The sequence below is a fragment of the Dasypus novemcinctus genome, chromosome 17 (assembly GCF_030445035.2).
Source record: "Dasypus novemcinctus isolate mDasNov1 chromosome 17, mDasNov1.1.hap2, whole genome shotgun sequence".
In the NCBI taxonomy this organism is placed as follows: Eukaryota; Metazoa; Chordata; class Mammalia; order Cingulata; family Dasypodidae; genus Dasypus; species Dasypus novemcinctus.
Genome location: NC_080689.1, coordinates 8,573,198 through 8,595,101, shown reverse-complemented (window position 1 = coordinate 8,595,101; position 21,904 = coordinate 8,573,198). Strand labels below are relative to the sequence as shown.

Sequence of the window (21,904 nt, the reverse complement as noted above, 5' to 3'; positions counted from 1 at the left end):
CAGTGACAGAGAGAAGCAGAAGCCTATGACATAGAGAGATGAGCATCCTTACCTTTGGGGAGCTGTGGTGGTTTGGAGCTATGTCCTCCAGAAAAACATGTTCTTAAATTTAATCCAGTCCTGTGGGTGTGAACCCCTGGTATTAGGACCTTTAGTTGAGGTTGCTTCAGTTAAGGTGTGTCTCAATGCAATCAGGAGGGGTCTTAATCCCATTGCTGGGGTCCTTTATAAGATGAATAAAATTCAGAGAGAGACAGAGAAAGCCACAGAGGAAGAAGCCAGAAAGTAAACATCAACGGAAGCTGGAAGAGCAAGGAGAGGCCAGGAGAGGAGCCTGGGCCAAGGCCACTGGCAACCGTCCCAGAACACCAGTCTTTGAGAAGAAAGCATCACCTTGATGATGGCTTGATTTGGATTTCTATTAGCTTCAAAACCATGAGCTAATAAATTCCTCTTGTTTAAGCTAATCCATTGCATGGATTTGCTTGAGCAGCTAAGGAAACTGAAATAGGTGACCTAGAGTCACCGTGTGAACTGTTTATACACTTTTGCTATCCACTTATACATAGAAATCAAAACTATTATCCCATATAGCATGGGCTTTGGCTTCGGAATGTGAGTTGGCAGAGAGAGGCATTCCTCAAATTAGCTCAGATGTAACCAATCCTCCTCTAGGCTGTTTGACAGGGCAGAGGGAGCAGAAGGATGGCCACACAATGTCCTGTCTCCTCACAGGTTCTTGGTTGCATGCACTTCACCTGAGCAGCTTTTCACATTGGCTTCTATAACCAAGAAGACTACACAAAAGAATTAATGCACTATCAACCAGCAAACTTTAGTTATAACTATCCCAGGGCACAAATCACTTCTCTTTGAATTTTACAAGGTCCTAACCTGTGCCTTTTCCCCCATAATGTTCCATTATTTTCTTTGGTGAGGCTAGCACACATGTTTTGAGTATATGGATTAGGTACTATTTTTTAAATATAATAAGCACCCAGTAGCTAATAAGCTTGGTTTGGTAAGGAAATGTGGATGGAAGTTTATAAACAGACTGCTTCCATCCTCAAAGAAAAGTTTCTAGGACATTTTCTGGAAGGAGAAGAAGCTGGGAACGTTTAAGGAGAAGACTCAGAAAGCCGAGTGCAAAGTGCTCCCAACACACACGCACATCCCCTGCGAATTTCTATAAGTAGGAGAGGATTTTTTTTTCCAAGGAGACCTGCTGAACTCTTAAGCAAGACTTGCTTAAGAGTGCACATGCCGAAGCACAGAACTTTTAGAAAACAGAAAAGTGCAAAGGAAAACCCTACCAATGTCCCACAATCCCTCTCAAAAATAACTACGCTAAGTATTTTATAAATATGCCCTTTCTAATCCTGCTTGTCTCGATCTTTCCACCTCTATCTGTTTTATCAGCAGCAGTTGGAGACTCTCAGATCTTTGAATACAGGGAATGAAACTGTAGCAGTTTGATATAATTGGTGAATTCCAAAAAGAAACATTGGATTATGCTTGTAATCTGACCTGTACCTGGGCATGATTGAGTTATGATTAGGGCATTGAGTCCCCACCCCTTGGTGGGTGTGGACTCACAGATAAAAGGCATGGCAAAGGACAGAGTTGAGGGTTTCTGATGTTGGAGTTTTGATGTTGGAGTTTGATGCTGAAGACTTAAGCTGCCGCCCTGGGAAGTCAGCATACAGAGGAAAGAGAAGCCAGCCCCAGGAAGGAAGGAACTTTGAAGCCAGAGTAAAGTAAGCCTCAGGAACGTAGGAACCCAGGAAGCCTGAACCCTCGCAGACTTCGGCAGTCATCTTGCTCCAAACAGATTTTGGTGAGGGAGTAACTTATGCTTTACGGCCTGGTATCTGTAAGCTCCTACCCCAAATAAATACCCTTTATAAAAACCAACCAGTTTCTGGTATTTTGCATGAGCACCCCTTTGGCTGACTAATACAGAAACTGATAGACCAGCTGCTCCCCTGAGATCCCCATGGGCTGTTCTGGTGAAGGACTGAGAGGGCAGGTACCCTGCACCCATTGCTGAAAGGTGCAGGGCTCCTCGGACAGGCGTCCTTAGTTTGAGGACCCCACAGTGGGCTTGATGGGCTCTCTGAGAACTGTACTATGCCAGTTTAAGTCAGTTTCCTTACTTCCCCTTCACCCGAGGCAATCAGCCCACGGTCTGGCAGCTTCCCACTTCCCAGGGCTCCCCTGCATTTTCCCTCACAAGCATTTCCCCAAATAAATCTTTTGCACATCTTATTCTGTCTTGGACCTGGCCAATACTATCTTTCCGTTTGTGCATTAATCACATTTTACAAAAATGTTTTGATACTGGTATATTTTATTTAAGCAAGCAGGTTATCCTTCGAGAAAATCTTGACTAAGTGTTTGGAAAAAAAAATAGTGATTTATGATTTCAAAATGAATTCAAAAGAGAATGGTTTTATTGCAGCTAAGTGAGTTTTTAAAGTCGGGTCTCACCTCCTGCCTTCCTGGAGGAACTCACGCCTGGATCTTAGCCCACTTAGGCATTGTCCCTTTAGACTCAGCACGTGTGCTAAGGAGCAACCCGAGAGAAGGAGCAAGACGCTGCAAGAACCAGAAAGGGCAAGTTTGCATGAGTTTAAGTGGGATCTGGGAGCTTATTTGACTCTCAAACCCAAGGGACACTGAGGGAATGTGATTAGCATTTAAAGATTTGCATAGGGTTGCCACAGCTAAAACGCTTTTATGTAGCTTGCCAGATCACAAGTAGCTAGCTGGTTCCAATGGCCTGGGGAAGCCGAGGGGGCGAGTCTTGTCCCTGGACACAGCGCATCCTGCCAGGAAGATGCACTGACAGATTCAGAACGTAAAGTAGTGCATATAATTAAGAAGATCCCAGCCATATGAAAACCAATTCTTATATTTCAGATTTCCAGGCTATAGATCTCATCACAGTAGCAAAATATATATATATTTTTAATTCATTTCAAATCACAGTAGTGAGTGTGTAGTTTTCAAATCCTGGAGGAAAAAAGTCAGCCAATGCTAAATCTCAAACCCTGTCCACACTAGCCCCAGGAATCTCTGATCTCTTATTGCCACTGTGAATTATTTTGCATTTTCTACCAATTGAATCATACCCTATGCAAGCTCTTGTGCCTTTTCTTTCACTCAACATGATGCTTCGGGAGTTAGCCTTGTTGTTGCAGGTATCACTAGTCCATTCCTTTGTTCACAGAGTAGTATTGCATGCACGGCTACAGCACATTTTGTTCATCATTCACTGACTGATGGACATTTGCATCTCTCCCAACATGCAGTTTCTGGCCATTGAAGTAGAGCTGCTATGAATATTCATGAGCAAGTCTTTCGCATGGACTTACATTTTCATTTTTCTTGGGTAAATATTGAGTAGAAAGACTAGGAAGTATTCAAGAATCATGGAATAAACTACATCCAAAAAGTAAATAAGGCACCTCTCTGTGAGGTTAGCTCTCTAATTGGAAATAACAGTGAAGAAATATATGCCAAGTACAATCTGGTAACTCAGCTAAAAGGCCCGCAGGACCAGGAAGGAAGCAGTTTTGGGACAGGAAGCCAGGCATGGGGTATGGCCCAGTGCCGGCCCAGGCGGTCCATGTTCTCAGCACCGCCTCATTCTGGCCCTTCATGAAATAGCAAAACAACAGCCTCTCCCCATGAGGCTGTGATGAGACTTGAACAGAAAAGTGTGTGAAGCACTGCGCACGGTGCCAGCCCAAGGTCAGCACGTGGAAGTGGTAGTTCCCTCTGGCTTGCTTATTCTCATTTACGCCGGGACTAATACAGGTATCACCAGGGACGAGAGAAAACAAGTGGGAAAGAAAGTGGAGGGGCGCGAGTGAGAGCCTGTGAAGGTGCAGTGGAGGCAACAGTGGGGAGCAGAGGCACCCCACAGCCAGGCGACCAGGACTCAAGTCCCAGCTGCGGGCCCCTTCTGGCCCTTGGGACCTCACAGATGAGCTGGAGGAAGAGGGGAGGCAGGGAGAGATGGGGGCAACGGCAACCCTGGCAGCTTCGCCTTGCTGCTTATTCACAAAGTTGATTGGGGAAAATTCAGGAGGGATGTCAAGCTAAAAATGCTATGTTTAAAATCAGCTGCCCATTAAGAATGAAGCAGGCACTATGCAGTGTCTGCAAACAGCTAGCAGCAATTGAGCGCTCACTCCATGGAGGCATTCACCTCACTAAGAGCTTCATAAGAATTATCCAGGGACCCCATGCCATAAGTCATAGCATTATTCCAATGTGATGGAGAGATGAGGCTCAGAGAGGATCAGCATCTCGCCTAGAGCACCCAGCGAACTGGCAGAGCCAGATAATTCTGTTTTGGAGAAAGAGCGCTGGTTCACTAACTGGACATGAACCCAGGCCCTCAGCCTCCTCCTGGATAACACGGAGGGTTCTCTCCTGTCCCTCCCAGCTCTGTGAGCTGTGAATTCAAAAATGAAAGAAGGGAAGCAGATTTGGCTCAACAAATAGAGTGTCCACCTACCACATTTGAGGCCCAGAGTTCAAACCCAGGGCCTCCTGACCCGTGTGGAGCTGGCCCACGGGCAGTACTGATGGGCACAAGGAGTGCCCTGCCACGCAGGGGTGTCCCCCGCGTAAGGGAGCCCCACACGCAATGAGTGTGCCCCATAAGGAGAGCCGCCCAGTGGGAAAAAAGGACAGCCTGCCCAGGAGTGGTGCCGCACGCATGAAGAGCTAACACCACAAGATGATGCAACAAAATGAGACACAGATTCTGGGTGTCACTGACAAGAATGCAAACAGACACAGAAGAACATACAGTGAATGGACAGAGAGAGCAGACAATGGGGGGCGGCGGGGGAGAGGACAGGGAATGAGAGAGAAATAAATAAATAAATAAATAAATAAATAAATAAATAAATAAATAAATCTTTTAAAAGAAAGGTAAAAGAAGGAAGGAGACTTGGAATGGCGCAGCCCCTGAGCGCCGGGTCAGCTCTGCCATTGGGCGGGCTCCTGTTTACTCTAACTTCCTTGGCCTTATTTTCTTCCTCTGTGGAGTGAGGGTATTAATTTATGCCTCGCAGTACGATGAAAGGATTTAATAAAAGAGCAACTCTAAAAGTGCCCCTCACAGGACCCCTTGCTTCCTGCTGTGGTTTTGGCCATTAGCCTCTGTAGGATAGCGGTGGCCATTTTCAGGCGACTGGGGTACATCTCTGCCTCTTTTGGCAGGAGGAGTACGTCCTGTGAGCCAAGAGTCAGAGCCTGAAATATCTGGAAGGAGGGAACAGCGGGAGGAACAGGAGCCCTGGAGAGACAGATTCATTGGTAACTGGACAGCCCTGGAGCAGCTCCTTCTCCAGAGAGAACAGCGTTGGCAGCTAACGATCTGGGGCATTGTCACATGGACCCGCCGCTCTCGGGCAGCCTTCTACGTTATTCAGGCTTTCTGCTGGAAGAGCACGCTCGGTGCCTCGCACTCAGGGAGGACGCGTTCCTCGAAGAAAGGGCGAGTTCAAGGCCCTGACTCTCAAAGTACAACTGGACGGGATAAAGTATCAGTTGCTTTCAAACTGCTTTCTAAATCGGGCGTGGGAGACTCTCTGGTTTCACTTAGCAACACGGGATGCCCCAGCACCCACCTAAGCCCACTGCGCGGTGGCCTGCCCGCGGCGTGACCCGGGAGTGGCGTGTGGGTGACTCTGCCCGAGCCGACGCGGCAGCAGCTTTGCTGGTTCATGGTCACGGCGGTGTCCTCGCCAGACACTCTGGTTGTTGAAATGTCTAATTTTATTCTGAAATTATCATTGTCAAAAGATGCCCAAGCAGACAGAATTAAACCTTGGGGAATTTAAGCAAGCCAAACGTTGCTAGCAAAGAAACCCCAACCAGAAACGGAGAGGAGATTGCCTCTAGATAGCCAATCCAGAGAAAACTCAGGGGGACGTCAGATTCCCGATGTCACAGGCAGCAGCCAAATGGCAGCAGAGTCAAAGGCTTCGCTGGTCATGAACAAAGGCTCTGTTTCCAGGCCAGGGAGAGCCCAATGAAGAAACAGTGTGCTGCTGAAAATTCAAGAGGTGGTTTTCAGAAAGTCCTTTCTAGACTTCTCTAATAATTTATGAATGGAAGGTTGAATAATTACCTGACTGAGGCTGCCAAGAGGGGGTGACGTTATCACAGATGACCATGTTCAATAGCATTGTCAGTACTGGGGTAACAGTAAGCAAGGTGACCCCAAAAACCTGAATGTGAGTAAGATCATGTCAGGGAGATGAACTATGAAATTGCCAAGCAATTGTCCAGAGAGGCCACTGAAAAGGTGGAATGGTTCTCAGCCAAGAACATTCTCACTTGATGACAACAAAACCAACAGCATGAAAGTACCTGAAGAAGGGATAGGTGAGTCAAAAGAAAGAGGTATTTGGTAGCAGAAGCAGGGAAAAGGGGAGCCCAGGGAAGAACTCAGTCCTGGGAGAGGTTCTAGGTGGACCATCGTGTTAGAGAAAGCTCCAGCAGCCTCTCCTGACCTAAAGGCATGAACCGAGAGTTCTTGAACTTTTGCTGTCACCAGAGGTGCTTGTTAAGAATCCAAATTCCTTGGCAGAAGCTGTATCAATCTAAAATGTACCTATTTTTTTTGAGCCTAGACATTTCACTTCCAGGAATAGATCCTATGGAAATAACAAAGACAAAAAAAGGAAACTTGAAAATGCAAAAATGGAACTCATTACAATAGTGCTAGAAGAGTAAATAATTAGAAACAAACTGAGTAACTACCAATCAGGAAATAGTTAAATAATTTACACTAAGCCCAGTCGATGAAATACTAAGCAGCAGTTGAAAAGGCATAGCAAGAACTTTAAGACTTCTGACATCCAAGCAATTGATAAAATACAGTCTTATAATCTTTAGGAAAAGAATCTACATCTACACCTAGATCAATCTATATTATTACGAAGACTGGGAGCACAAATGCCAAACTGGTAAGAGTGGTTGCCTCTTGGGAGAGGGTGAGAAGAAGGGAATGTGAGGCCTTTGTTTTATGCTGTGTAACTTTGTACGTTCGTCTCTTTTAAAATGAAAAAGCATTCTAGAATTACTTAGGTGATGTGATATGAGTTTAGAAATAACGCAAATGTACAAGTCTCATAGACTACCAAGTGGCTAAGGGTTTGTAGAATCTGATGAAACTGAGCAAAATGACCGGCTCATCCTGAACATTCCAGAAGCGGCAGCCTGCAGGCCTCTTCTGTGCCTCTCTGCGCGACGTTGCTCTGGCCTGTAGGACCCACATGACTCCGCCGCAGGAAGCTGCTAAGCAAAAAGGCCTCATTCACATTTGCCACACGAGTCACGCAATTGAGACTGATATACAAGCTACCCACTTGCACAAACCCACTGGTCCTCTCCCCCCACCCCTGACGTTTATTTAACTTCCTCTAACGCAGCAGGTTACATAAGACAAAACATATAATAAGGATGGGGTCAGGTGAATGGGAGAACATAAAAATATAAGTTATTACTCTCCCTGGCATGAAAAACCCAGAAGAGCCCTTAGCCACCATTCCCACCTACTAAGTGAAAATGTGAATTTGACTGCAGAATTAAGTCTTTCTCCTTTTCCTCACTTGACATAAGCTAGCAGCACCGGTGAGCAATTATGTACACAGCAGAGACCCTAAGGGAAGTCACCAGGACTTGACCACACGCCGTCGTCTGCAGCCCATCACTGTCCTGCCATAGCCCCTTGTCCCAGCCACCCATCCGACCCCTCACCCCCCCGGGGGGCCCCGTCCCTGGCAGCTCACCACACTAATGCCGTCGTTGAGAAGGGCCTCCCCGAAGATCATCATGTAGAGCGGCTCGTTCACACGTGCCTCCTCGAACACGGCCAGCACGGCCACGGGGTCCACGGCCGAGATCAGGCTGCCGAACAGCAGGTTCTGCAGCAGGTTGACATCGCTGAGGCCGAACACCCTGATCTGGCAGATGAGGTAGAGGGAGAGGCCGATGCCAAAGGCGTTGATCAGGGCCCCCAGGACCGCCCACCAGAGGATGGAGCCAATGTTCTCGAAGAAGGGCCGGGTGGGCATGAAGTAGCCTCCCTCCAGCACGATGGGCGGGAGGAGGTACAGGAAGTAAATGCTCGAGTCCATGACGGGGGGCGATTTGTGGTCTGTGCCGAAGATGATGGCGCCCACCAGAACGCCGACCACGATGAGGAGGCAGCTTTCTGGCATGAGGCCCGGCAGCCTGCGGTAAAGATGGAAGCCTGGGCGAGAGCAGACAACCGCGTGTTGAGACCTTTGTCAGTAAAACAGTTCTGGACACTAGCGCCAGGAGACAGGCATACAAGAGGGGTCCCAAAGCCAAATAGGTGGGACCTTCGGCAGCTGACTGGCACCCCTGAGCCTGAGCACCCCATCTGTTGCAGGTGTTGTGTCCACCTGGCAGGGTCGTGTGAGCTTTACATGTGGTCAAGGACTTAGCAGGCAGGGCCCAGCGCAGGTTACAGAAGTTCCCAGCCAGCCGTCCCCGTCCTCCTTCCTGCTTTCCTTTGAGGGAAAAGGAGAGAAGTGGACAACACTCTTCTGCACTCCTGCAAAAAACACTCTGCCAGTGTCTGTGGTAGAGTGTGCAGGAGCTACATTCCCAGCAGAAGACACGCGCTTAAGCTTCATCCGCCTTCCTGTGCATATGAACCCCCTTGTCTAAAAGGCCCTGGGAAGATGCTTGTGGACTCATCTGTGAATAGGATCTTCTAAAATCCCATGTAGATGTGGCTCAGCTGAGTCAGGTGGGGCTTCTCTTGTGTTAGTGGAGGCCTTTGAAAGAGAAGGCAGCAGAGGCCACACAGGAAGAAGCCAGACATCAGCAAACACAAGGAGGATGGATGTCCACGTGGTGGGCTGCAGAGATGCCAGCCAAGGGGCCCCAGGATTGGGGCAGGCCAGCACCAGAATGCTCCAGACTCTGAGAACAGGCATGGGCTTGCTCTCGCCTTGATTTGAGACTTCTGGCCTCTGCACCCCTGGGACATAAAACTCTTATTGCTTAAGCCATGCCACTGTGTGGTATTTGTCACAGCAGCCCTGGCAGACTAAGACAGACACCTAAACTCTGCTCCTTTCAAACTTACCTTATTCTGTTCCCCTCTCCACCAAACCAAAAGACAAAAAGTCCTACATTTTGATTTTCTGTATTTAACCAAAGGCACTGCTATCCAGCCAGGCAGTCAGAGGGAAACCAGGGCCTCCTCTATCACCTTGATCCACTTTATGCAGTCACTCCATATTTCATCAGACCCAAGTCAAATTAGCTACTGCTGAAGTCCATTCCCTCTTCTCCATTTCTATGGCCACTGCCTTTATTCAGGCTCTCCCCCTTTTTTATCACAATTACTGCATTATCCTCCTGCTCTCCAACTTCACCCTCAATCACTGAGTCCATTCTGACACTGCAACCCAGAATGAGCTTTCTACATCAGGAGTATTTGATTTTCTCCTTCCCTGCCTAACATTCTGATGGTACACAAAGCTTCTCATGGGTTTTAAACTGAGGCTATTTATTAAGCATTCCTGTGCTCTGATAAGTACTGTGAGGTGAAGGACCAAAAATGTTTACTACAATTCCCGCTATTGACAAAGCTTTAGAAATAAGACATGACCAAATAATAAGTTAAAAACAAGATGGCCTATAATATACAATGAAGTGCTGATGGAGGGTCCCAACAAGTGTGGGAAGAAAGAAGAGCACAGTGGGTCACTGTAGGGCCATCTCCAAATCATTCTCCCACACACCCTCCAGTACTTTTACACACCCTAAATAGATGCCAACCAAATGCCTTTTTACCAGCATGGCCCCTTTCTTATCTTCTTTAACTATTTTTGCTGCCTGGATTGTCCTTTTCCTGAGCCTGTTCCTGCTCACCCTTCAAGGCCTAGTTTTTCCTGACTTCCTCCCAATGAAATAATATCTTCTTCTGGGTTATCATAATATTTTACCTGTGCCTGTCTAGCAGTGGTGATCCTGCCTACCATTTATGGTGCATGACTTATCTCCCCTGTTAATCTCTAACACCCTTGAACTCCACCACAATGCTCTCTGTCTTTACATCTCCCCAGAGTGCTGAGCAAGATGCCTTGTCCACAACAGCTCATCTATTTGCTGAAATAATCCGTATGTGTATAAATGAATAAATGAACAGACTAAACATTGCTCTGGAAGCTTTGACATGAGAAGCAGAAGTTAAACAAGTCTTTGAGGAATGCCTAGGATTTATAGCATTGAAAAACAAGTGGGGGAAGCAGATGTGGGTCATGGGAAGCGGACATGGCTCAACTGATAGAGCATCTGCCGACCATAGGGGAGGGTCCAGGGTTTGAGACCCAGGGCCTCCTGACCTGTGTGGTGAGCTGGCCCACATGCAGTGCTGCCACATGCAAGGAGTACTGTGCCATGCAGGGGCACCCCCACCCGGGAGTGCAAGGAGTGTGCCCTGCAAGGAGAGCCGCCTTGGGCAAAAAAGCGCAGTCCGCCCAGGAGTGGCACCACACACACAGAGAGCTGATGCAGCAAGATGATGCAACAAAAAAGAGATGCAGTTTCCTGGTGCTGCCGAGGGTGCATGTGGACACAGAGAGCAGATGGGGGGGGGGGGGAGAGGGGAGAGGGAGAAATAAATAAAATAAATCTTTAAAAAAAAAAAAAGAAAAACAAGTGGGAGGTATTTTAGACAGAGAAAATTTCAAGAGCAAAAGAAGAGATTGAGGAATGGTCCAGTCAGCCAATTTTGACATTCATTTGCACCCGGCTGGAAGAAATTTTGAATTGGGCAGTAGTGGGAGTAGAAGATGTAGGAACAGGTAAAGAAGGGCCATGAATTCAAGGCTGAGTAGGGAGGGCTTCCTCCCACAGGCTATGGGGAGCGAGTGAGTGTCTCCTGAGGAAGTTTTAGGTTCGGCCATCTATTTTTATGTTCAGCAAGTTTCCCTGACCTTGGCTTTGAACGCCCCTGTTCACCTTCAGCAGGTTCATACAATGGAGTATGCTGAGAATCAAGGGGCACTATTACCACCACACCCCTATCCCACTGGCTTCAAGGCCAGTTTCAGGCCTCCTCCTGGAGTCCTGCGTTCTGCATTTCCTAATGACATCTTCCTTTCTTAATGCTTATTTTAATTATGTTTAACTTTATGGAAGTGACCCTAGTGTTATTTTCTCCAAGTCCACTGCTCCCTAGGTTGGCTCTGCTTCCAGGACTCGAGTTTCCTGGAATGGATTCAACAGGTACCTGCCTCAAGCCAAAGTTGCACCCTACAGCAGTGGCAGTAGGAAGAGGCTACATACCCTCAAGTAGGGTACTTACTGTAAAGGGAAATGCTACGTGCATTGTTATATTATGTAGGATGTTGCATAAACTCTAGAAAGACAAATGCAATACATCAGTTATTTCACATTTTAAAACTCTTCCCCTTTCATGATGGATAATAGAATCAATCATTTAGAGATTTCACAGTTCCAACACCTGAAACTTAAATAGCCATAAATAACAAATCCTCCTGGAAAGCCAAAAGATGGCCCTGAAAAAATATTGACCAGAGATTCAAGGAACATTCTTCTATAACATTCCAAAAAGTAGAATAAAGAATAAACCATGAAGTCCAAGGTGACTTTATCTTATCCTTGTTTTGTGATATCTTTGTTTTATAACATGCAGAGATGGGTGCTTTCAAATGGTATGGGGCAAGTTTTGAGATTCTTTTGTCAGAGGAACAGGTGCACTAGGTTTACCTGTCTTCTCCATTAGACTCAAGTTTCTTAGGTGAGACACCATGATCATTCTCACATTCTGCATCTCTGCTCAATAAATGTGCCTTGATAGAATAACTGAATAAAAGAATGAATGATATAATAAACTTTATTAATTATATCTTACTTCAAGTTTATAATATAGAATCTAGACAACACATATAAGTTCCTAGCGTTAAAGTTTTATAAGTCTTTTTTTTTTTTTTTGTCCCTGATAAATTAAACACCATATGTAAAACTACCGGCCCAGTCCCTGGTATTCTTGCATATTTTTTAGAAATGTTTTCATAGATGAACAGACTGAGACTTTGCAAGACAAAGTGACTACCTAGTTAATGACAGATCTAGTTTCCTGATTCTCAGACAAACTTCACCTACTATTTCTTACAAAACAAGACTCAAGATTCACAGGAAATGGCCTTGAGAATTCTCAGTTTCCATGTAGTTCCATGATAGGTGTTAGATCCCTACCTCAGAACTGAGAATATGACTCATTTGGAAAGCTGGGTTTTGTTTTTGTTTTTGTTTTTGTTTTTTTTACTTTGCACTTCTTAGATATAATGTGAGACCCTTGGTGTAATCATTTAACAACTAGCACAAGAGTTCTGCAAACTGACAATTCCCATTTAGTCTTCACACTTTACTAACTCAAAATGAAGGAAAAGACGCCTGGGGACCCTGCCAGGGCCCCCAGCATCTGTGGAGAGGGCGTTGGGGGATGAACAAAGCCCCCAGCCTGGAAGCCACGGAGCTAACCGCCAGATTTCCATGGCTCAGCTCCTGTTTTATACCTCTCCTAGAGAAGAAATATAAATGAGCATCCAAATGTTCCACAGATTCATTCTCAATAAGGCAATTTCCCTACTCAATTAACAGCGTTAATAACCGAAACAAAGGAAAAGTTATGTTTCATAATGAGAGAATGTTATCAATTTTCCAGTTTGAAATACTCTGGCTTTAAAGAGGTGAGGAGGTGGAGTTTGAGATAAATCCTCACAGAACAGGAACCACCACTTTGGGATTTTTTTTAACGTCAAAAAACCCTCGATTAACCCGAATTCACTTTATTTTACAAAAAGACCCGGAGGTGCCCCCACTGACGCTTCATTAGGCTCAGGTAGAAACCAATATTTCACAGACGGATAATATCTCACACAACCACAACTCCCATCATGGAGGCATGTCAGAATTGCCTGGGATTGCCTTGCTCCTTGCTTTCTATCAATTTGCAAAGAATGCAGACCCACTTTAAAGAATAAATAATGGGAGCCATTGGTGAAGCCAAGGCTACCTGGGCAAGAATGAAGGAAGGATAGTTTACAGAAGAACCCTATGATACTTGGACTTTCCAATGCATTATTCTGAGATTTACGTACACTGCTTTCTATGCTTTTGAAAACATAGCGAGATTTGAACATGCTGATACTGTCACATGGCTGTAACCCTGAAATGGGAAGAAATTAAAACAGCCCAGGTTCCAAAAGTATGCTCTTAAATTTCAAAGCACAATCCTGAAGCTTTAAGTAGTTTTTATAAAAAGCAGTTATGACATTCCCTTGACTCCAAAGGAACAGAATTTTTGAAGTAATAGCAATTTAGTTTAAGAAATCCATTTCATTCACTATTAGGCATGTTCATATATGTTATCTCGTATGGCAAACAACTCCCACGGCCAGGTGTTTTGGACTTACCTATTTTTGCAAGGGATGCTAGAAGTATCCAGAGGGTGACCTCATAAGGAATCTGAACATAGTCATAATCCAGTGAAAAAACAGATATCCTCTCATCTGGCTCTGGGCTGGCAGCAGCAAACCGGGCATTAAGTGCATGCTGGACAGTGGAATTTGCAGCTACGTTTGAATCAGAAGATGCTTCAGAATTCTCAAGGCTCACCAGCAACAGCAGCCAATTCCAAGGACCAAAAGCCACAAACATCTGAGGAAACATGGCCTGAGCTTCTGTCTCCTGCCTGCCGTGTGCCACAGCTGAAGGGAGGAGGACTTCTAGAGAGCAGCTACCTCCACCTGTGTCATAGGTCCGCGCTGTCCACAGGCCAAGAAGAGTCCAAGAATGTCGTCGAGCTCTAAATGTTGTTTTCTAACCTTCTGTGAAGCATCTGTTTTTAGGCAACTCAGCTTCTGGCTCAAACACAGCCATTCATAAACATCGTCAAGCCCTGCATGCCTTCCATCTGATCATGACTGGAAGAGCAATTTATGAGGGCGGAAGTGCCCCTTCATGCAATGCTGATTCCTAGCTCTGAGGCACAGTGGCCTCACCTTGCGAGTGAGAATTAAAAAGGACACCAGAGTTCTCCTTCCAGACATCCCTGGAGTCCTGCAGAGGAGGGACAGTCCTTCCGCTCTGTCAGAGCCCGGGCAGAGCTACCTGCCCCACACGTGCTCCTTCTCTCCGCCCTGTGCTCGCACACTTGTTTTGCATGGCCAAGGCAGCAGGTAGCTCTTGAGCTACACTTAATTATTTGCTCTGATTTGACTTTTGTAATAAAATGCTTTCCCTGGGTGTTCTCCAAAGATTACACTGCTGACACCTAGTGGGCAGCCGGGACGCACACACCACGGCCGTGTACAGTCATAAAGGTTGAAGAAGGTAACCGTGTAAATTATGCCAGAAGCACAGGTGCAAACCAGGACTTTCCTGGAAAACTGTCTCATATGATATCTCATGAAGAGAAGAGGACGGGGAAGAGAAGGGGATAGCAACTAGGGAGGTAAAGGTTGGCACAGCCCATGAGTGTACACCACTGAAGGAATGAAATTTACAGTACTAAATGAAAAAAATTTTTTAAAGGTACAGAAAAACAGCTCCATTAAAGACATCTAAAAACCCAGCTTTGAAGGACTCTAAAATTTGACACATCCAATATTTTCATTTTAAAGTATTTTATTATCTATCATTTAAAAGAATCAGTATAACTGGGTGTTTATAGAAGAATTTTGAAATGAATTCTAGGGAACTATACCTAGTTCTTCTATACCTGACTGGATGACCTTGGCCAGGTCACTTAACTTTCAAAACTTCCTTATCTGAAAAGAAAGAAAATAATAACTTCTCCATAGTATGTCAAGGAGCATTCAATGAGAAAAAGCAAGTAAAGTATCTGGCGCATAGTTGGCACTTAATCAATGTTAGTTTTTAAATTATTTTTACATATTTCTTAAACTGTAAAATATAAATCACAGTTCTACTGCAATGATCAATAGGACTCAGTAGAAAATGAGAATTATTATTTACGTACTATTTCAACATTTCTTCCACGTCAAACTGCAGAATGATTTGTAATTGTTTTTCTTAGTACATGTAGTTAGTGCAGATGATTGCCCCTAAACATACAGCAAAGGTCATTGGAAAATTGAGACAGAAGGAGGAGGGCTAACACCTAGAGGCAACTTAGCAAGACAATAGATGACTATTTTTCTCTTCCCTTTTCAGTTTGACTCCAAAAGAGACTTGGTCCATTCATTAAAATGGCCACAAGAAGGGCACCATGGATGGGTCATTTTTTTCTCAAAAAGAAATACGTGAATGCCTTTGCAATCCAAGCTTCTTTATCATAGTTGTTATATTTTTAGTTTCATTTTCATTTTATTTTATTATCCTGCAATTTTATTGTCTGAGAGCTTCCCACAGCATTTTGTGAAAGACCAGAATTAAGAATCAGAAGACCACATTTCTCAGGCATTGATCATCTGATTAACTTTGGAAAATTCACTTTACCTGTTTGAGCCCCAGTTTCCTCATCTATAAAATGAAGATGCTGCCTATACCAGACATGCCTTTCCTGACCTAAAATTCCAAATCGTTGTGAATATATTACAATGTTTAGCATTAAAACTAACAGATAACTGATAGTATATGCATTATCAGGGAGGTGATGCCAACGTAGGAGAAAAGCTTGAATTCTGCAGCACCCTACTAACTGGTCTTCCAAGCCAAGGTTTTGCTGCCTTCCTTGTCATCCCTCAGCATCATTCCACCCATGCAGCTTTCTGAACACTTTCTAAATGCTTTTTTTTTAAAAAAAGGAGGTACTAGGGATTGAACCCAGGTCCTCTTACATGGGAAGCAGGTGCTCGACCACTGAGCTACATCTGCTCCCCAATGAGTGTTGGTAAGAGTTGTTTTTTCACTTGTTTGTTTATTTTTTTTAGGTGGTACCAGGGATCAAACTCAGGACCTCGTATATGGGAAGAAGGCACTCAGTCACCAAGCTACATCTGCTCCCTCTAAATTCTTGCTTTTTGTTTTATTTTATTTATTTTACTATCTTTTTTTAATGATACTTAAATCACACAAAATGTTACAATAAAAAATATGAGAGGCTCCCATATACCCCATTCCCCACACCCCTACTCCTCTCACATTAACGTCTTTCATTAGCGTGGTACATTCATTTCATTTGATGAATACATTTTGGACCATTCTTCACAGCATGGAGTATAGTTTATAATTGTAGTTTACACTCTCTCCCAGTCCATTCAGTGGGTTATGGCAGGATATATAATGTCCTGCCTCTGTCCCTGCAATATCATTCAGGACAACTCTAAGTCCTGGAAATGCCCCCATATCACACCTTTTTCCCTTTCCCTCCCTTCAGCAAATCCCACAGCGACTATCTCCACATCAACGATATACTTTCTTTCATTGCTAGGGTCACAATAATTCTATATTAGTATACCAGTAAGTCCACTCTAATCCATATTTTATTCCTCCATCCTGTAGACCCTGAGATGGCGATATCCACTCCACCTCTAACTTGAGAGGGGGCTTAGATCCCACATGGCTGATGGATGGAATTCTCCTGCTTGCAACTGTAGGCTGTCTCGGATCCCTGGTGTGGTGGTTGACCATCATTACCTCCCTGTTAGCTGACCTGGGTAAGTCCAACAAACTAGAGAATAGATGTTACATCTCTGCTGAGGCTCAGGGCCCAGCTGGCACATAGACAGACCAGAGATTCAAATCTCCTGAGCATATACCAGCCCCAGTGCCAACCATAGGTTCAGGCATAGAGAAGTCATATCTGAGTCCAACTCGATCACACTCAGGAGGACAAATTCCAAAGTAGGGCCAACTGGCAAGGCACCAAACTCCAGAGTCATCTGTCATGACCATAGGGCCTGGGTATCTCCTTATCCCTCAGGTACACCACTACCTGGGGTTGTATTACTTCGGCTGCCTCTAAGATTTGAGAACCTGCTAAGATGTGTAAAAGCATGACCCCCGGCTGATCTCCTGACTTATTTTGAAGTCTCTTAGCCATATAAACTCATTTGTTTTTACCATTTCCCCCTTTTATTCAAGGTCTTTTTCTGGTTGCATCACCAGCTGGTGCTTGGTAGTAATCCCTCAGTGCCAGGGAGGCTCATCCCGTGAGACATGTCCCATGCTGGGGGGAGGGTAATGCATTTACATGCTGAGTTTAGCTTAGAGAGTGGCCACATTTCAGCAACATGGAGGTTCTCAGGAGGTAACTCTTAGGCACCCTGAAGTTCTAGGCCTAGGTGAAATTTCAAACACACAGGCTCATAAGCATAGTCATCAGTATCAAGGACCCATCATTGGACCATCATTCTTCTCTGGTCTTTGCCCTTGTACTTGGGGGACTGTTGCTGCCCCATTGGGGAGTGTGAAAGTTTCCCAGAAAGTTTCCCAGTTGTTGTGTGAAACTCTACCCTCTATGTCAATACCCAATGAACATTCGAACTTATCTATATACCCTATATGCATGCTCTGCATATACTGCCAAACTGTCCTCCAGAATGGCTGGATCCTTCTACATTCCCACCAGCAGTGGATGAGGGTTCCCCTTCCTCCATATCCTCTCCAATACTTGTAGTTGTTTTTTTAATGGCCTCCAGTCTAATGGATATAAGATGGTATCTCATTGTAGTTTTGATTTGCATTTCCCTAACAGCTAGTGATGTAGAGCATCTTTTCATGTGCTTTTTAGTCTTTTATATTTCTTCTTTGGAGACGTATCCATTCAAATCTCCTGCTCATTTTTTTAAATTTTTTATTTATTTATTTATTTATTTATTTTATCCCCCGCCCCCCCCCCCCTGTGGTTTGCTTGCTGTCTGCTCTCTGTGTCCACTCATTGCACATTCTTTGGTGTCTGCTTGTCTCCCTTTGTTGTGTCACCTTCCTGTACCAGCTCTCTGTGGGCACAGGCCATCAGCTCTCCACAGATGCAGGCCATCAGCTCTCCACAGGTTAGGTTGCCAGCTCTTCATTGGCACAGGCCAGCTTGCCTTCACAAGGAGGCCCTGGAACATGAACCCAGGGCCTTACGTATGGTAGATTGGATCCCAATCAACTGAGCCACAGCTGCTTCCCTCTTGCCCATTTTTTAAATGGATTGTTTGCCTTTTTATTTTAGAGATATAGAATTTCTTTATATATGCAGGATATCAGGCTCCTATCATATATATGGTTACCAAATATTTTCTCCCATTGGGTAGGCTGTCTTTTCACTTTCTTGATAAACTTCTTTGAGGTGCAGAAGGCTTTAATTTTGAGGAGATCCCATTTATCTATTTTTTTCTTTCACTGCTCCTGCTTTGGGTGTGAAATTCATGAAGCCATTTTTTATTACAAGATCCTGTAGATGCTTCCCTACATTGTCTTCCAAGGTTTTTATAGTCTTTGCTCTTATATTTAGACCTTTAATCCATCTTGAATTGATTTTTGTATAAGTTGTGAGGTGGTAATCCTCTCTCATTCTTTTGTATATGGATATTCAATTCTCCAAGCACCGTTTGTTGAAGAGGCCATTCTCTCCCAGTTGAGTAGGCTTGGTGGCATTGTCAAATACCAGATGACTGTATATATGAAGATCTATATCAAAACTCTCGATTCAGTTCCATTGGTCAATATGTCTATCCTTGTGCCAATACCATGCCATTTTAACCACTATAGCTTTGTAGTATGTTTGAAAATCAGGTTGTGATTCCTCTGATTTCATTTTTCTTTTTCAATATGTCTTTGGCTATTCAGGGCCTCTTTCTCTTGCAAATAAATTTCATAGTTAGGTTTTCCAGTTCATTAAAAAAGCTATGTTGATTTTTATTGGGATTTCATTAAATCTGCAGGTCAGATTGGGTAGGCTAGATATCTTGTTGCTATTCAGTCTTCCTTTCCATGAACAGGGAATATTCTTCCATATAGTTAAGTCTTCTTTGATTTCCTTCAACAGTGTTGTGTAGTTTTCTGTGTATGAGTCTTTTACATCTTTAGTTAAATTTATTCCTAGATATTTGATTTCTTAATTTACTATTGTAAATGGCCCTTTTTTCTTAATTTCCTCCTCAGATTGCTCATTATTGGTGTACAGAAATGCCACTAATTTTTGTGCATTGATGTTATGACCTGCGACATTCTGAACTCATTTATAAGTTCTAGAAGCTTTGTTGTAGACTTCTCAGGGCTTTCTATGTATAGGATCATGTCATCTGCACATAATGAATTTTTTACTTCTTCCTTTCCAGTTTGGATGCCTTTTTTATCTGTTTCTTGCCTTAGTGCTCGAGCTAGTACTTCTAACACAATGTTAAATAGGAGGGGTGATAGTGGGCATCCTTGTCTTGTTCTTGATCTTAGCAGGAAAGATTTTAGGATTTCACCATTGTAAATGATATTAGCTCTGGGTTTTTCATATATACCCTTGATCAGGTTCAGAAAGTTTCCTTCTATTCCTCTCTTTTTCAGTGTTTTTATCAGGAAAGGGTTCTGTATTTTGTCAAATGTTTTTTCTGCATCTATAGATATGAGCGTGTGATTTTTTTTCCTTTGATCTGTTTATGTGGTGTATTACATTGATTGATTTTCTTATGTTGAACCATCCTTGCATACCAGGGATGAAACCACTTGGTCATGTTGTATAAATTGTTTGAAGTGTTGTTGAATACAACTAGCAAGTATTCTGTTGAGGATTTTAGCATCCAGGTTCATTAGAGAGATTGGTCTGTAATTTTCCTTTCTTGTGGTCTCTTTGTTTGGCCTTGGTATTAGGGTAATGTTGACATCATTGAATAAGTTAGGCAATGTTCCCTCTATTTCAATTTTTTGGAAGAGTTTAAGCAAGATTGGTGTTACTTCTTTCCAGAATGTTTAGTAGAATTCACCTGTGAAGCCATGTGACCTGGGGCTCTTCTTAGTTGGGAGTTTTTAATGACTGATTCTATCTCTTTACTGGTGATTCTTTTGTTGAGATCATCAATATCTTTTTTCATCAATGTAGGGTGCTTTTGTATTTCTAGGAATTTGGCCATTTCCCCTAAACTGTCCTTCTTGTTGGCATATAGTTTTCTAAAGTATCCTCTTATGATACTCTTTATTTCTATGGGGTCAGTGCTGATATCTCCTTTCTCATTTCCTATTTTGTGTATTTGCATCTTCTCATGCTTTTTCTTTGTTAGTCTAGCAAAGGGTTTGTCAATTTTATTGATCTTCTCAAAGAACCAGCTCTTTGTTTCATTTTTTTTAGTGCTTTCTTATTTTCTATTTCATTTAGTTCTGCTCTGATCTTTGTCATTTCTTTCTCTCTTCTTACTTTGGGATTAGTTTGCTGTTTTTTACTAATTCCTCACAATGTGCAGTTAGGTCTTTGATTTTAGCTCTTTATTCCTTTTTGATGTATGAATTTATGGCTATGAATTTCCCTCTCAGTATAGCTTTTGCTGTATCCCATAAGTTTTGATATGTTGTGTTGTCATTTTCATTACTTTCAAGGTAGTTACTGATTTCTTTTTATTTCCTCCTTAACCCACTGTTTGTCTAAGAGTGTGTTGCTCAACTTCCATATCTTTGTGCCTAATCGGTTCTCTGAGCCTTACAGATTTCCAGTTTTATTCCACTGTGGCCAGAGAAATTATGATTTCAATCTTTCTGAATTCATTGAGACTTTCTTTGTGGCCCATCACGTGGTATATCTTGGAGAATGATCCATTTGCACTTGAGAAGAATGTATGTCCTGCTGTATTTGGGTGTAATGTCCCATATATGTCTATTAGGTCCAGATCTTCTAATATATTATGCGAAGTCTTTGTTTCTTTATTGATTCTCTGTTGAGATGTTCTGTCTAATGGTGATAATTGTGTATTAAAGTCCTCCACTATAATTGTAGAGGCACTTATTCCTCCACTTAGTTTTTCCAGTGTTTTCTTCATGTATTTTGTTGTTGTTTTTTTTTAAAGATTTATTTATTTATTTAACTTCCCCCCCTCCCCCGGTTGTCTGTTCTGTGTCTATTTGCTGCATCTTGTTTCTTTGTCTGCTTCTGTTGTCGTCAGTGGCACAGGAAGTGTGGGCAGCGCCATTCCTGGGCAGGCTGCACCTTCTTTCACACTGGGCGGCTCTCCTTATGGGAAACACTCCTTGTGCATGGGGCTCCTCTACACGGGGGACACCCCTGCATGACAGGGCACTCCTTGCGTGCATCAGCACTGCGCATGGGCCAGCTCCACATGGGTCAGGGAGGCCAGGGGTTTGAACCGCGGACCTCCCATGTGGTAGACGGACGCCCTAACCACTGGGCCAAGTCCATTTCCCTCTTCATGTATTTTGAAGCACCCTGGTTAGGTGCATAAATGTTTATGACTGTTCTTTCTTTTTGAAAGATTACCCCTTTTACTAATATGTAGTGTCCAACTTTGTCTCTCACAAGAGTTTTGCCTTTAAAGTCTGTTTTGTCTGGTATTAATATAGCTACTTCTGCCTTTTTTGGTTATTGTTTGCTTTTAAGATTGTTTTCCAGCCATTCACTTTCAACCTCTTAGAATCCCTGGGTTTAAGGCAGGCTTCTTATAGATAGCGTATAGATGGGTCATATTTCCTTATCCATCTGCCAATTTGCATTTTTTGACAGGTGAGCTTAATACATTAACTTTCAGTGTTATTACTCTCATGGAATTACTTACATGAGCCATATTTTCTTTGGACTTGTGTATGCCATATGTTGTTTTTATTTCTCTTTTTGTCTTTTTAGTTGTTCTTACACTTTCCTCCAACTCTCTCCTTTTTTTTTTTTTTTAAATTTCCTCCCACAGAACTTCCTTTA

The 21,904-nt window shown here is 43.6% G+C and overlaps 1 protein-coding gene across 1 annotated transcript in view; it reads right to left on the bottom strand.

Annotated features, from left to right (window-relative positions):
• SLC9A4 (solute carrier family 9 member A4) overlaps positions 1–14,329 on the bottom strand; it is a 44,988-nt gene extending 30,659 nt beyond the window's left edge. The window contains exons 1-2 of the mRNA XM_004460399.4: positions 13,515–14,329; positions 7,821–8,284 (exon numbers count right to left, since the gene is read on the bottom strand). Of these exons, the coding sequence (XP_004460456.2) occupies positions 7,821–8,284; positions 13,515–13,770 (720 nt within the window). The 5' untranslated portion in view covers positions 13,771–14,329. The remainder of the gene's footprint in view (positions 1–7,820; positions 8,285–13,514) is intronic.
• Positions 14,330–21,904: the final 7,575 nt, after the last annotated feature.